General features: G+C 35.1%; 1 protein-coding gene across 5 annotated transcripts in view; it reads right to left on the reverse strand.

The window, feature by feature from the left end:
* Positions 1–14,865, reverse strand: part of lilli (AF4/FMR2 family member lilliputian) — a 273,330-nt gene that overhangs the window by 142,119 nt on the left and 116,346 nt on the right. For all 5 annotated transcript variants that reach the window (XM_018511570.1, XM_018511571.1, XM_018511569.1 and 2 more), the window contains exon 2: positions 10,313–10,505. In XM_018511570.1, coding sequence (XP_018367072.1) covers positions 10,313–10,505 — 193 coding nt within the window. The remainder of the gene's footprint in view (positions 1–10,312; positions 10,506–14,865) is intronic.

Below are 14,865 nucleotides of genomic sequence, written 5' to 3' on the forward strand. Positions count from 1 at the left end.
AGATTTATATTATTGAAAAATCCATTAAACAATTGGAAAAGATCTGACATTTTTAATTTTCCGTAAAATCGCTCGACGAAGAAGAAATGAGTTATACTAGAGCACAATAGTATAAAGTACAGAAATAGAGTATAGAAATTCGCGAAATCGTTGGCGATGGTACGTCAAGCTGAAGTTTCCTCCTGGTCGTTTATCGAAGAAAATAATTCGAGCTTCCGGTTCTCTCCGTACTCTTATTATTCGGGTTTTCATGACGCGACTCCGCCCGAACGTAAAGTCAATATATAGACGCGGGTTATATCCGACAGGATACAGACAGAATCTCTCCGCCGTTCGCCCACGAAGGAAACGGGAGGATATCTCTTCGATACGTTGTTGCTCGCGGATCCTCGCCGCGATGCGACGCGATGTTTCTTTGCCCCCTTTAGTTCCGGCGCGTTTAACAGAAGCATATCGCGACGTCATGCCGGAAGAATGGTATCGGCACGTGACGGCAGCACCGTATATATATTTACGTGTACATAAATGCATCTGCGCTCGCGAGATCCTAGACGCGTAAATGCGCTTTTATGGCTGAGATATTCTCGCGATACATGTCTCGTATTTTATAATGTAATAAATACGACATTACAGCCGTACCGCGTTGCGCAATAAAATACCCGCAATTCTCATTTCTGACAGGCAATAATATTCGTTGCTAACAACATTTAAAGATACTCTCGACGTTGTGGAGTTGCTTAATTCTGACGTTAAATCCTTGTTTATCACGGGAAACTAATCAGGGCTTTTTGTGACGTAAGTTTTTTAACTGAAATTTATTAATTCAATTAATACGAAACACTCAATCAAATTGTAGTAGATAATATTAACCGAACAATCTTTTTAACTACGATTTATATAAATTTGTATCTCTTACCTGTTGGAATTTCTCTTGTTTACCGCAATATCCAACTGTTTTAATTTCGCAAGCACGTTAATCTTACTATAAATTTGCATTCGCGTTTTCACAACGCATAACTGTTAATATTGCCATTTAAAAAAACCAACGAATCCGAGAAGTTTATAGAGTCACGGAATATAAGGCGGTCCGATGAAACCAGCTTTCGATAAAATCCGAGAGAGACGGATAGAAATTGCTATGTCGAGAAAGAGAAAAAGACTCGCTATCCGCTCGATTGAATTTTCTGCCCGGGGTGGATTCAGCTTCCTTATGTGCGCGCGCGAAGGAAAGTCGCCTAGGATTTTTTCGCGAAAACAGTCCGTCTTCTTATCAAATATCTTTACGATCGTTAATTATACTGTCAAAGAACGTGTAAAGGGAATTACGATTCAACCAGGACGCAGGCTGTGCAACCACTAGAGTGACCACGTAATCAACGAGAGCGGTCACTTCCCCCCCCCCTCCCCCTCGTTCGACGCGAATTAAAAAAAGCCGTCCCGACAGAAAAAGCATGTTGCAATCGATCGCCCTACAAAAACGCTCGGCATTCTGCACTTCGTCCCGCAGAATTTCGAGTGTACCAACAGTTGCGAGTTTAATGGGAAAATGTGGAACAAAAGATCACAGTATCGATTTACTCGCTAAATATTAGTAGTGGATAGATTTTCGTAATATACCTAGCCCAAAATGGAATAACAGGTTGCATATAGCGACTCGAAAAAATGCGCAGTTTTCGTTTACAACCGCAGCTATAAATTATACTCAAGAAAAATTTTGATTAATCCTGCAATTCTGAAATTAAGAAACTATCCTAGAAAAAACAATTTTGCTGAATTAAAAAATTGCTAGATACAGATTTGGAAATAATTTTGCTAAATCATCAATATAATTATGCAAGGCACTCAAACTGGTTGCTAGAATATCAAAATTTTTTACAGCATTGCTCATCACGCTTGAGATTCTTACGTAATTATTTTGATGGTCTAACAATATTATTTTTAGATTTATAGTTAAGTAAATTTTCAGATACTTCTAGCAAAATAGTTCTATCCACAAAAAAAACACTCTAGATTAGATCTGTCTAAAATTTAGCTCGCAAGCTAAACGCTTCCACTTCTCCATCGTTTCGTTGAGAAATATAGAAAACAAAAAAGATAGAGCAGCCAACCACTGATTGGACTCTAGTAGTCTATTCTTTTTGTTTTCTATCCATTTCACTCCATGAAATGATAAAAAAGTGGGTGGAAGCGTTTAGCTGGCGAGTCAAGTTTTGGGCAAGCCTGTTCCAGATTAACCGACTAAATATAAATTAGATCTACATAATTCTAAAAACTAAAAAGAATTAAGTTAGTTAAAATTAATTTAAAAAATTAACTATAAAAAATTAAGTTTAGTTAATTAAAATTAATTAAAAACTAAGAAACACTCTAGATTAACCGACTAAATGTGAATTATTTTTCAGCTCTTAACTGTTAATTAAATAAAATTGAATCTCGAGTAAACTGTGAGTAAGGTTTTTCCAAGTGCATCCTTCGTTCTTATATTCCATTGTACCTTGCTCTTAAATCCGGGCAAAATGCGGTGCTCGTGCAAATAAGAAAGTGGCGCTCTCGTTGCGGTAGTTTCAAAGGTGACGGCAAGAGAGAAAGAAAGACAATTCAACTTGGTCGTCTCTATTTGAACACGGAGGAAAAGAAAGGAAAATCCGCGGGAGCGAGCTCTCTTATCTGCCGTGCAAAGGAATAAAACGCATTCTTCGTTGTGCTACGAAGAATGCGTTTTTCCCGCGGAAGAACGACAAATAACTTTATCGCGCGTGCTGACATCCACGAGTGTGTAAAGAGCGGCTCTTGACAAATCATGTCCGCGAGCGAAGATAAAATAAGAACCGTCCGTAAAAACGACGGATCCCAGCTTATACGGCAGCATTACAGTGCACATAAACAGAGAATGCCATTTCCTGAATATGATAATATACGACGGAGTTAAGTGTCTTTATCTCCAATTTTTCTTTTCTTCAAACTTCGGTTTAATATCGATATCAGTTTTATCGTAACTTCGACAAAATATTTCGATCAAAATAAAATATTCGAAATATTAATATCACAAAACTACCTCGAGTGTGGTAGAAATACGGGAATATATCTATAAAGTACGCGTTTCTCTCGTATTCTTTATTTGTATTATACTTCACTTTGCAATAGCCGTTCTTCAGCCAAAAATTTCTCTTACTAAAACACTACACCTCTTTTAGACTACGCTGTCATATTTAATTCTCCACCGGCAACATAAATTTTAACTTCCATCAGTAATAAAAGTCTTCAAGAAACAGAGCAATTTTTTTATTGTTCCAGATTACATAAAAATCGAAAAAAATTCTGAATATTTGTCAAAACTTTAACAATGAGTTTTTATCATCACAAAAATTGTATTCATTTTTTATAAATTTAAATCTTATCTACTAAAATTCTCAATTAAAATCTCAATGGTGCCTTTAAAGACCGCAGCTGCTGGCAGAGGATTAAGCCGCTCGAAAAAAAAATGTAAGTAGATTCGGAGGCAAGAAAATTCTGATCGTTATTACGCATGAGCTACGTCGCAACAAATACGCAGATGCATACACAAGAGCCCAATCATAATCCCTCTTTCGTAGCCGAATATTCGCAGCGTTTTCCACATTACACCACCGAATCTTCTCCGCGCGTGGATTTCATGGATAGGAGGATGCAAATGCGCGCCGTTAATCCCGGTAATAAATATGCACGGTTCCGCTTAACATTGCAGCCACGATGCGCGCACCGTCGAGCTCCACGCTCGCGCAATAACGTCCCTCTTTTGCCGCACGTACAGCATCTTTATTTCCACCCGCGCAGATGGCTTGCGTGCCGAAGTGCCTCCATCTGCGAGCCTCCGGCGAGGCTCCATAACGATACCTCGCGACGGATGGTGCCGATCGAGATGGAGAGTACTGGTCATTGAAACCAGTATATTCCGGATTTCAGATTCAAACGTACGATATACAAATTACTCTCTTTCAATGAGCACAAGTGTTCACACGGAAAGAATGAGTTTGCTGAAATATCTAAAAATTTAGTTACAAATCTGAAATAATTGTATTGTATCTTCAAAAGAATTATGAAAACACTTAAACGTTGATAACAATGCAAAAAATGTTATCAGTCTAACAATCAGTTTAAGCATCCTACATAATTATTTTGATGACCCAAACAAAATTATTTTCAAATCTATATCTATTTAATTTTCTAGTTACCTCGACAGAACCATTCTTTCCGAGAATTTTTTTGAAGTTATCACCTCACCTTTTAAAACGTAAATTTTTTATTCTAGTTCTGAATACACGAAGAATTTTTTTACTATAATTAAAAATAGTTTTGGTTTATTAATATCAAAATATAATTATGTTCATTGAGAGAAATGTTTTGGTACGTATAAATATTTTGTTGATAAGTGACTCTAACAAAAACTTTATTTTTTTTTTCATTTAAAAATTATTCTAATCAAAAATTGGTTCGAATAATCAAAATTATATTGTTCTAATCAAAATTTGGTTAGAATAATGAAATAAATGGTCATACGTATATCAAACATTTCTCAGGATGTTTAACTAGTTGCTAGAATGTTAAAATTTTTTGGAGCATTGTCATCAACGTTTAAGCATTATACATAAATAATTATTTTGATGATCCAACAAAATTATTTCCAGATGTATCTAACCAACTTTTTAGGACTTAGGTACTTCACTAAAGCCGTTTTTTTCGCACAGTTGATATAATGGAACATTTTTTCAATGCTCTTATTCAATTAATTTTCTTCGGTCGCATCGATAAAAGATACAGGAAAATCCTGCTGCACTTTATCGACTAATGTCGCTATTAGAGATCCGTAGTATCCGACTTTGCTAGGAAAACACATCTAATAGCGTCTCTCCGAGGTCGATTTGTGCACACCGCTTTATTTATCGGACCGGGTAATCTCCCAACTAGTGAGCTTTAATCTCAACGAACTTTAAACACCGAGCTTGAAACACGATAAACTATCGCGCACGCGCAGTAAAGGGAATTTTCACTACGGACAAACCATGATTGTCGATAGTGATAATGATTTCCATAAAAATGTAACAGTGTAGAAATCCAGATTTCTATTTTGACCAGAATGTATGTAAAGTTCAAAAGAAAAATAACGAAACAAAGAAAAAAAATGATGAAATGTTAAAAATGAAATCGCAATTTTCCAACATTAGTATGTCTTTACTTCACGTTACAACATTAACAATATACAGAGTGACGCATTAAATGTCATCATTTGCTCAACATTCATTTTTAACAAAACTGATAGAAAATTATATAAAATTAATTAGCTGGAGAATTGGATAATTAAATGATGACATATCGAGCACCACCACCCTATATTATGTTGCGTAAAAAAATACTCTGATTCTTATTTAATTAATTAAAAGTCTACAATATCCACAATATCATATTGGAACTTCCAAAGGACTTCCAAAGGACTTCCACACAGCATGAAAGTCTGCGAAGCGCATCGTAATCTCTTAGGACATCTTTTAAACGTCTCTTCGACTTCCACGTTATTTAGACCACCGGAATCCGGACACTACGCTCCCTCGTTAATCAATTCAAGCTACGTACTTACAAGACGCAACAAACCAGCATACATATTTTCGCGGCGCGTGAATAATCCCACAGATTGCAGTCGATATTTCATGTCGCCTGCGCGCGGTGCATCAACGCGTCACGTTCCCCGATATTGGGAGTGCGCACAACGCTACCCGGATACGGTATTCCACACGGTAGACGAGCTACGTGACGCGTTGCAGAAAAGTCGCGGAATCCGCTTTTCTATTCGCGGCTGCGCCCTGCTTCAAAGAGAAAAGCGAGACAAAGAAAGAGAAAAGAATAGACAGAGACGAACAGAGACAAAAAGAGAAAGAAAGAGAACCCGAAGTCATAAAAGCTGATCGAACTCGTAAGAAACCGGCGCCATTTTCTCTCCTACCTTTCTGCCTACGTCCCTCTTGCTTTCCCAGTCCGCTTTCCTTTCCTTTGCTTTCCCTCTCTCTCCCTCTTTACCCTTCCAAGCTCTTCCCGTTTCTGCTTCTACGTTCCGCTTGGATGACAAAGACGCTAAGCGGCTTCGCAACTCATCGTACGGTTACTAACGCGCGGTTACAGTTATGATTGTTAGGGGAGCCGATCAGGCAGCTTCTCAATCATGGCGAAAAAAACGGATGACATGTCTAGCTTTGTAATAACTGTGTTTAGAAACTGATGTATACACGTTTGCTTTTGATCTCCTCGTTTAATTTAACGAATTTCAGATAAAGTTGTTACGTCAATGTAAATAAAAGTGCGCGAATAAAATACATATGAAGAGTTAATTAAAGTGTCAATTCTACGTTCTGGCATATACAAAAAGAACGGTTTTGCTTATACGAGACAAAATTTTGTTTAAAAACGAAGTAAATTCTGATCATATCAATTAAAATTCCGGTCATAAATAAATACATAGATGGTTGATTTTATCTCGACTAGAATTATAATATATCGAGAAAAATGTTCTGGTTGTACTAACAAGAAGTACAAACAAAACGAATTCTGATTAGGAATCAGATTTCTGGTTATCTCAACTAAAATATATGAATAGGTTCAACTTTTCTGGTTGAATCTACGAGAATTTCAATTAATGCAACAAGATTTTTTTTATTAGTACAGATTTAAAGATAAAATTCTTAAATTATTCATTTTCCATCAAAATACTATTGTAATTAATGCAATCTGCAGATTCCTTTTTTAGTGTAGTATTTAAAAATTTAGCCGGCTACAGATCTGAAAATAACTTTGTTAGACCATACAAATTATTATCAGATATATATGCAGCTAAATTTTTAGATACTTCAGCAAAATCTTTCTTTCCGTGTACCCAGACGGTTATTGACGGCAAAGAACAAATAAGATTCTGTTCTACTAATAAAAATAAGTAAACATGAGTGTCTGCTGAAAGTGGAAAAATTCCTCGTTGATCGTGATGCTCGAGAGAATCAGATCGCTCTCATCACTCTCGTAAAATGCTCATTAAGGAAGGTTAAAAGTCGAGAAAACACCTGTTGAGTACGCGAAAGGACCAATCGGAACATGGCCAGGGGGGGGGGACTTCATTCGCATCCCCGCGAAAAAAAATAGTATTAGCAATCCAAAGTCGAGGCGCAGTGTCGCGCGAGTGTAATGAGAGAATGCTGTTATGTATTTAAGCGGTTTATCACGCCGAAAAGTTCCGAATACTTCCATTTCTATTACCGTGTAAAAAACACTACCCGAAAAACGGTATAACGATTCCGAAGTCATTAACATTTCAAATGTCAATTTTAATATCACGTCGTAGACCGGTTGTAAAATCATAGAGAACTTCAACCAGAAATTTGTGCGATTCTATCAGTTATTATCATTGCTTTCAGTCATTCTATCAGTTATTATCACCGTCGCTTTAATAAAATGATCTCTTTTCGTTCGACATAAGAGTTTTTACTCTCGAAAACGACTATCTGTAAAAAGGAAACTGCACGTATAAGAATTATTATCCGTAAAATCTTACTATTCAAAACTGCTATCATCAAAACTAGAGATCTATAACAGAGTACGAACAAAAAAAATAATTTTGATAAAGTATCTAAAAATTTAGCTATTAGCTATACTTAACTCTGAAAATAATTTTGTTGTATCATCAAAATAATTACGTAAAAATCTCAAACATAATGAACAATGCAATCCAGTTTGAAAGTCATTATTTAAGGGAATTGTGTATTATAATAAGCGGTATGAGGTTATACATTACCAGGGCATTAATGGCCATTACCAGGACATTAATAGGCATTATTAAGGCATTAGTGGACATAAAAATTGGACATTACCGAGCATTAATAGACATTGGTGTACACAATCTTGGTCAGCGGTTTACTTCTCGGATCTAAGGTAATCTCTTTCATAATAGTCACTTAGAAAGAGCAAAGTGAAACTTTTTTCAATTTATACTTATGGCAGGATTCCCCAAAAAGCATCTTTTTTTCTAGCTGAAGCATCGCAGATTAGAAACAAGTTTCGAAAGTAATCCCAATGGAGAACTGTGCGGATAAGAGCCAAGGATGAAAATGAAGGAAAGAAAGAAGAGGAAAAAGGTCATGTTTACGAGTCACAAACAAATTCCGACGGGTTCTTGACTTGGCCATAACGATTGTATGAGGTTTCCCTGGTAGGGTTTCCTTAGGTAGCTTCCACTATTGACCGTGCCAGATTTGAAATTAAAGTCAGAAGGCCTTAAGGATCTATGGATGGATACACTACTCAGGAACCCAGAAATATTCTATGAAGGATTCAGCATGCACAAAGAGAAAGTTTGAGGGAGGAGACGAACCGAATGTCTTGCAAAATGAATACATTAAGATGCGCTAACGCCCACGTTGCGTTACGCAATACGTAAACGCTGAGTAATAAGTAACGAAGACATCGTCTTGAACAATGGCTGTCGCAAAGGTTGAATTGGAGCCTCTCGAGGTCGAAGGCGAAGGATCTCGGTTGGCAAAGATAATTACATTACTCGTTTTTCCAGGCCGCGATTCGTCAAGCTACAGAGTTATTTCTTGGCGAACAATGTTCGCATTGAATCGTGTTTCTGTTGGCAGAAAGATTTCCAAGAAACGATAATGTTCCGATTAAATTGTATGGCAATCACGTAAGCTATGTCTTAAGTGAGTAATTGGAATTTTCCGCATATCAATATCGGAAGATACGTTACTGTGACATAATGCTTGGCCATTGTTTATACTCTTTAAAATCTTTGGAGTGGAATCTAACTCTAAAGAGCGAAACCTCACACTTGAAAATTGATAATTGAGCTACTTCTTTTCAACATGGGCTCAATTGTTCCTCTTTGTCACTATTTAAAATTAGATACCCAAGAGATAAACCGCTGAGGGTATCACTGGATCACGGTGTATAAATTTGGAGCATTACTGGACATTACTTAAAAGAATTGTGTATTATGATAAGCGAAATGAGGTTATGCATTACTAAGACATTAATGGGCATTACTAGGGCATTAGTGGACATTAGTGGGCATTAGTGAGCATAAAATTTGGGCATTACTAGGCATTAGTAGACGTTGGTGTATACAATTTTGGTCAGTGGTTTACCCCTTGTAGACACCACTCCAAAAATTTTAAAGAGTAAAATTTGTAATTTTTATGTCCTCTCAATATATACTTAAGCAAGCGAAAATTCGAATTATACACAGATTTAAATCGAGTAGCGTTAATGTGGTTGAGAGCAAATTCATTAAACACTCTTCGTATTACCACGAATTTATACACAAAGCAAGACTGGTGGGGGAAGCTATCGGTTAACGTTAATTGAAGCGGTCAGTGAATCTACTTGGCGAGGTGCCTACGATTACTAGCTAGACGGTAGTGAAGGACAGGGCGAGAAAGGGCGAAATGGCTCTTAAAACGCAAGAGAAAGATCCATTAAGCGATCAGACAACGTGAAGTTGGGTTATTCTGCTTGAATAAATATGACAAGAGAGAAAAATCGTAAGAAACGGACGTCAGCCCGATTTTTTCGCTCATTAATTATTCGCGGCTTTGCAACCACCGCAAATAGCAAGCAAACAGTAGTGCTTAATAAAATGGTATTTAACAAAAGAAAATAAACTCACAAGCTCGTTTTAGAACTCGGTACGATCGTTAAATGGACGCGCGGCGAGATGCAATCGTGTGCGGCGAAATTGATCGACAGGCCGGTATTCGTCGCTACCTTCATTTCCCCGTATAGAAACATTTTTGGCATCATCTCACCGAGAAAAAAGACCGCAAAATGTTCGGTGTGTCAATTTAACTGACACATGACGCTGTTCTCTTTATCGAAAAAGAGAGGAAAGAGGAGAAAAAAGTATTATCGTTGATAACAAATTAATGGCCGGCAGACAGTAGCTGTTTTAATTTACACAAAAATACGAAAAAATATTTCATCATGATACAGCGTTAGTTAGATTAGACACTCGCGTAGCTACATTTAAAATTATTAGTCACATAAAAAATCAACGTGCAAATATCAATAACGATGACTTAAACAGGATGACTAAACTCTTCATGAATATTTTAGAAGTAAAAAAACGTAAAAGGAATATCTTTTACGTCTTTTTGAAACGAGTGAGTGCTCGTCAGATATTTGCGAAAAAAGATGATCAATATCGCCGTACGCGAATGCATGCAGAAACAGACGGTGGCGAAAAAAAAATCGTTTCGCCGATCGTCGAAGTAGAATAATAAATGGAAAATATATTCACACTAACGGGGGCACGGAAGAGCGAAAGAGCGTCATGCGTGGACAGATGTATGTTGGAGTGATGATGCGCGTGGTTATGGTGATGATGATGATGTCTCATATCAGGACCACTTCCCGCAGCCGCCTGCTCCGCCTGGACCGACATCGCCGCGCGGGCCAGTCGATCTCGCTCCCGAAGCCGGTCCCGTTCCACGCTGAAAACCAAAATTATCGTCCGGTTAGTTCCAAATGTATTCATATAAGATACGGGTAAAATGTTCCCACAGCGAAGTCAGTATTAATTTGAATGTCAGTATTAATTTTAGCATAAACTTCTTTCTTTATCTTTATTAAGTTAGCAAGACCACACAAATCAGCAGAATTAAAGGATCTGTTGGAATATCTAATACCTTATTTGATTTGGATTAAATTTTAACATTCCTTCTTCCAATCGCTTCTGTATAACAGGATGCTACAATCTAATATCATATTTAGAAATTGTAAACAATTTCAATGCACACCACGTACGTGGCACACTTATAATTATAAGAGAAAATCATATATAATTTATTTTACACACAGTGTATAATTTTTCTTATAGAGTGTGTTTACATTCATCTTTTTCATATTAATCTTTTACAGTGTATAATTTTTTACAGTATATAATTAACATTTTTGTGTTAATTTTAACATTTTTGTATGTCTCTAAAATTAATATTTTGTTTTTTACAGTGTAATTACATATCACCATAATTATATAGTAGTATTGACAATAATTATATAGTAGCATTGATATAATTGTTACCATAATTATATAATTATTATTGCTATGACGTTAATAATAATAACTACATGTATAGTCCTATTTAATAAATATATATAGTTGGCACTAAAATGACTACAAATTATTGTTAAAAATGGTTATAATATCTATAATTTAACTATATAGTTTATAGTCATTTTCAATGTTATCTACAGGTATAATTTGTTGATTGAACTATACATATAGTTATTATTACTAACATTAAAACGTAATAACCATAATTATAGTAACACATAATTATATCTATAAATACCTAAACTTCCCTGAGTGTAGAATTGCTATCATTCTTATTCTATCAAATTTTCTAGATTATAAAATAATGATATTTATTGTTATCGGCATAATTTGTCGATATTAATTATCAAGATGCGGATAAAAGTGCTTTGGAGGATGGAACTCCTCCTCTTCTTTCACGGAAAGCGAATTCACGAAGGTGGAATTCGTCTATATGACGCAGCGCCGAGAATAACTACCAGCCTTTTAGGAAGCAACGATGGAAGCGAACGAGTCAAGACAAGGTAAAGACGAAGACAGGGACGGAAGAGATTCGTGACGAAGTATAGCGAGGGCAATCGCAGCTGGCGCAAACACCTGTTTAGCTGAGTTTCCGGTGACGCCGATATTACGTACCAAACGGAACACTACAATTTTATAACGATCGTTGCCACTCATAAGCAAGGATGATCGTAATAATTACTTAAATTAACAATTAATAATTATAAGTTAGATTACGTTAGAAAAATAATAATCTTATACGTTAATCAACATATAAAATAATTTTTCTACATAATTGAAATAAATATAAATATATAGAAATCTGAATGTAATAATTTATGGATTTTTTCACAATTTATAAAATAAAGATTAAATTATAGATCAAGTTGTTTTAATAATCTAAATTAAAAAATTGACATTAACCTGCATAAAAACTAGCGTATCATTTTCAATATAATAAAATTTTACTTCGTCTCTCTGCTCCGAAAGACTATTTCATAAATCACAGCAATGTTCTCTTTCAGAAGTACCGCATATATAAATTACTCGCATTTTTGTATTTCAACTCGCAACATGTAACGTAATCAAAATGGCGAGTATGGGGCGAAAAGTGCTTCATATAGACATTTAAAGGTCGACCGGGATGGTTTTCTTTCTCGTATGTGCGTTATCCGATACGCGTTGAACGACTTGTCAAGGAGTAAATGCTAATGACACGCGTCCTGATAGGTATGTATGTACGATCGCAGCAGAATTTTTCCGAATGCATTAACATAAATAATGCACGCGCAGCGGGAAAACACGCGAGTGCCGTAAAGTATCATGTCATTTTTTAATCAAGATAGAGAAACTTTTCTCCGCAAGATAAGATAAACGTAATAAACAATCGAGAAGTATTTTTTCTGACAGGAAGCACCAATATTAAAGAAAAAAATATGCATTATACAAAATACATTGTTAAAGTCTAATGTCGAATTATATACATCTATATATATTTAACAATATATATATAAAATTTAACGATATATATCATTAAATTAACCACATATGTCATTAAATTAACTAAAACAATATAGTTAACCAATTAAATTCAAAAAATATATTGAAGACTCAAATTTAATTTATTAGATATTTACCAAGTACACACATTAATTTAAAAAAAGCTGTTTATCCTCAAACTAAACAATTCAACCATAGATGGGTTGATTAGAGAGAGATTGGTTGTTTTTTTTTTTACATTTTTTTATATTAAAATACATTTAATGCACTTAAAAATTAAAAATAATAAAGTTAAATAATAAAATATTATTTAACTCAAGGAACTGGTTTAAATTTGATCCTTTAATATTTAACAGTGCAAAAGGTCGCGAGTTGCGACAAATGAATAAATCGCCGTATAAATTATCAAGTCGTGAAATATATAAAAATATAGAGATTCGATACAAATACTTATTCAACAGTTTACAATTATATCTATTATGTATACACATTTTATTTATCCATTGTAAAATTAAGAAACTGAGATAAGAATCTACGCACCACAACATGAAATGTTTAAGTATCATAAAAATCGGGGTAAATATCGAGGACGTTTACATTTGTAAAACGATAATCTTTACTTCGAGCCTGACACTCACAGCGTAAACGGTCTGTCAGAAATCTGGGTTTTCTTCCATAAAGCAAGCACGAATTCCGATTAGAAGTCGATCTGCCAAAGCGCGATACTTTCTCGATAGTCGAAATACACCAAGCGAAACGAAACGTGCATGTCAATGAGCGAATCGCTGCATTGTCATGCAAATTAAACGTACCAGCAGTAATCACTGTTCGCCGCGATCGTTTAATTACGGATGAATGCTAAGGAATTATACTATCGTGTTCGATAGTTTTCTATTCCCAGATTGTTCTCGGCTTCAGAAAAAGATACGCCAACTTTCATTTTCGCCACACCCGGTCTAATCAACCCATCTATGATTGAACTGTTTAAATAAAAAATAAATAGCATCTATATTAATGTATGCATTTATAATTAGTAAATAATAAATTAAAATCAAATTTAATACATTTCTTGAATTTAACTGTTTAACTATATTATTTCAGCTAAATTTTGACGTTTTAATATTAGCCTTGGTCAAAGTATAAAGCACCTCCACATATTTATATAAACGTTTTACATAACAAAAAATAAATTAAAATATTTTACTGAAAAATAATTTTTATTATTTTTATAACAATTTTAATCCTCCGCTGGCATGACAATAATAATTTTAACTCTTTCATTACTAAGATATCTTTGAGAAACAAAGCGCGTAGATTTTTTATTTTGGATTACAAAGCCTAAAAAAAATTCTGGTATATTTATAAAAGCTTTAACAGAGTTTTTATCATCAAAGAAGTCAGATTGCATTTTATTTATTTTTTGCAGATTTAAATTTGTCTACCAAAATTCATAATTAAAATATTGATGGTGCCTTTAAAGACTCTAATTGCCGACGAAGAATTAATATTTTGTTAGTTTTTCTTTAGCTTTTATTATTGCCAATGCTCTTACGAGAAAATAAACTGACGTCTTTATGGCTACGGTATTATGTCGCTGCAATTAATTCTTACTGTATACGCAAAAATATCAAAATGTAAAAACACTTGTGACATACATTTTTCGTCGTACACGTTTCACATAATCGAAATCATACGATCCCGTTTGCTAAAATAACAGTCCAAATTATAATTAGCGTTCCCTCGTTTCCCTCCACGATGAACGCGACGTCTTTCCTTCTTATTAATTCAAGCCTGCTTATTATTCGTGACGGCGAGAAATATCCGACGGAAAGTTTAATCGCGTCCCCGGTCGTGCATGTAAGCGACTCGGTAATTTCTCGAGACCCGTAATATAATCGAGCGAAGTTAAGAACGACTCTATTTGTCGTAGAGTGTGCGCGCTTGCGCTACTGGGATACATTTATCTCATTGCCGCCACTGCAGAATCCCTTTTCGCGCATACATTCACACGGAAAGAGCAATTTTGCTGAAGAATCTAAAAATTCAGCTAGATACAGATATGAAAATAATTTTGCTTGACTATCAAAATAATTAGATAGGATAACAAAATTGATTACTAAAATATCAAAACATTTTGTAGCATTGCTCAGCATATTTAAGATTCCCACACTGAAAGAAAAGATTGGCTACTGCAGCAAATTAAATGGTAAAATATAGCATAGCATTCTTAATTGGCTACAGCAGCCAATTTTTGGTTG

The sequence above is a fragment of the Trachymyrmex cornetzi genome, unplaced genomic scaffold (genome assembly GCF_001594075.2).
Source record: "Trachymyrmex cornetzi isolate Tcor2-1 unplaced genomic scaffold, Tcor1.1 scaffold380, whole genome shotgun sequence".
NCBI lineage: Eukaryota > Metazoa > Arthropoda > Insecta > Hymenoptera > Formicidae > Trachymyrmex > Trachymyrmex cornetzi.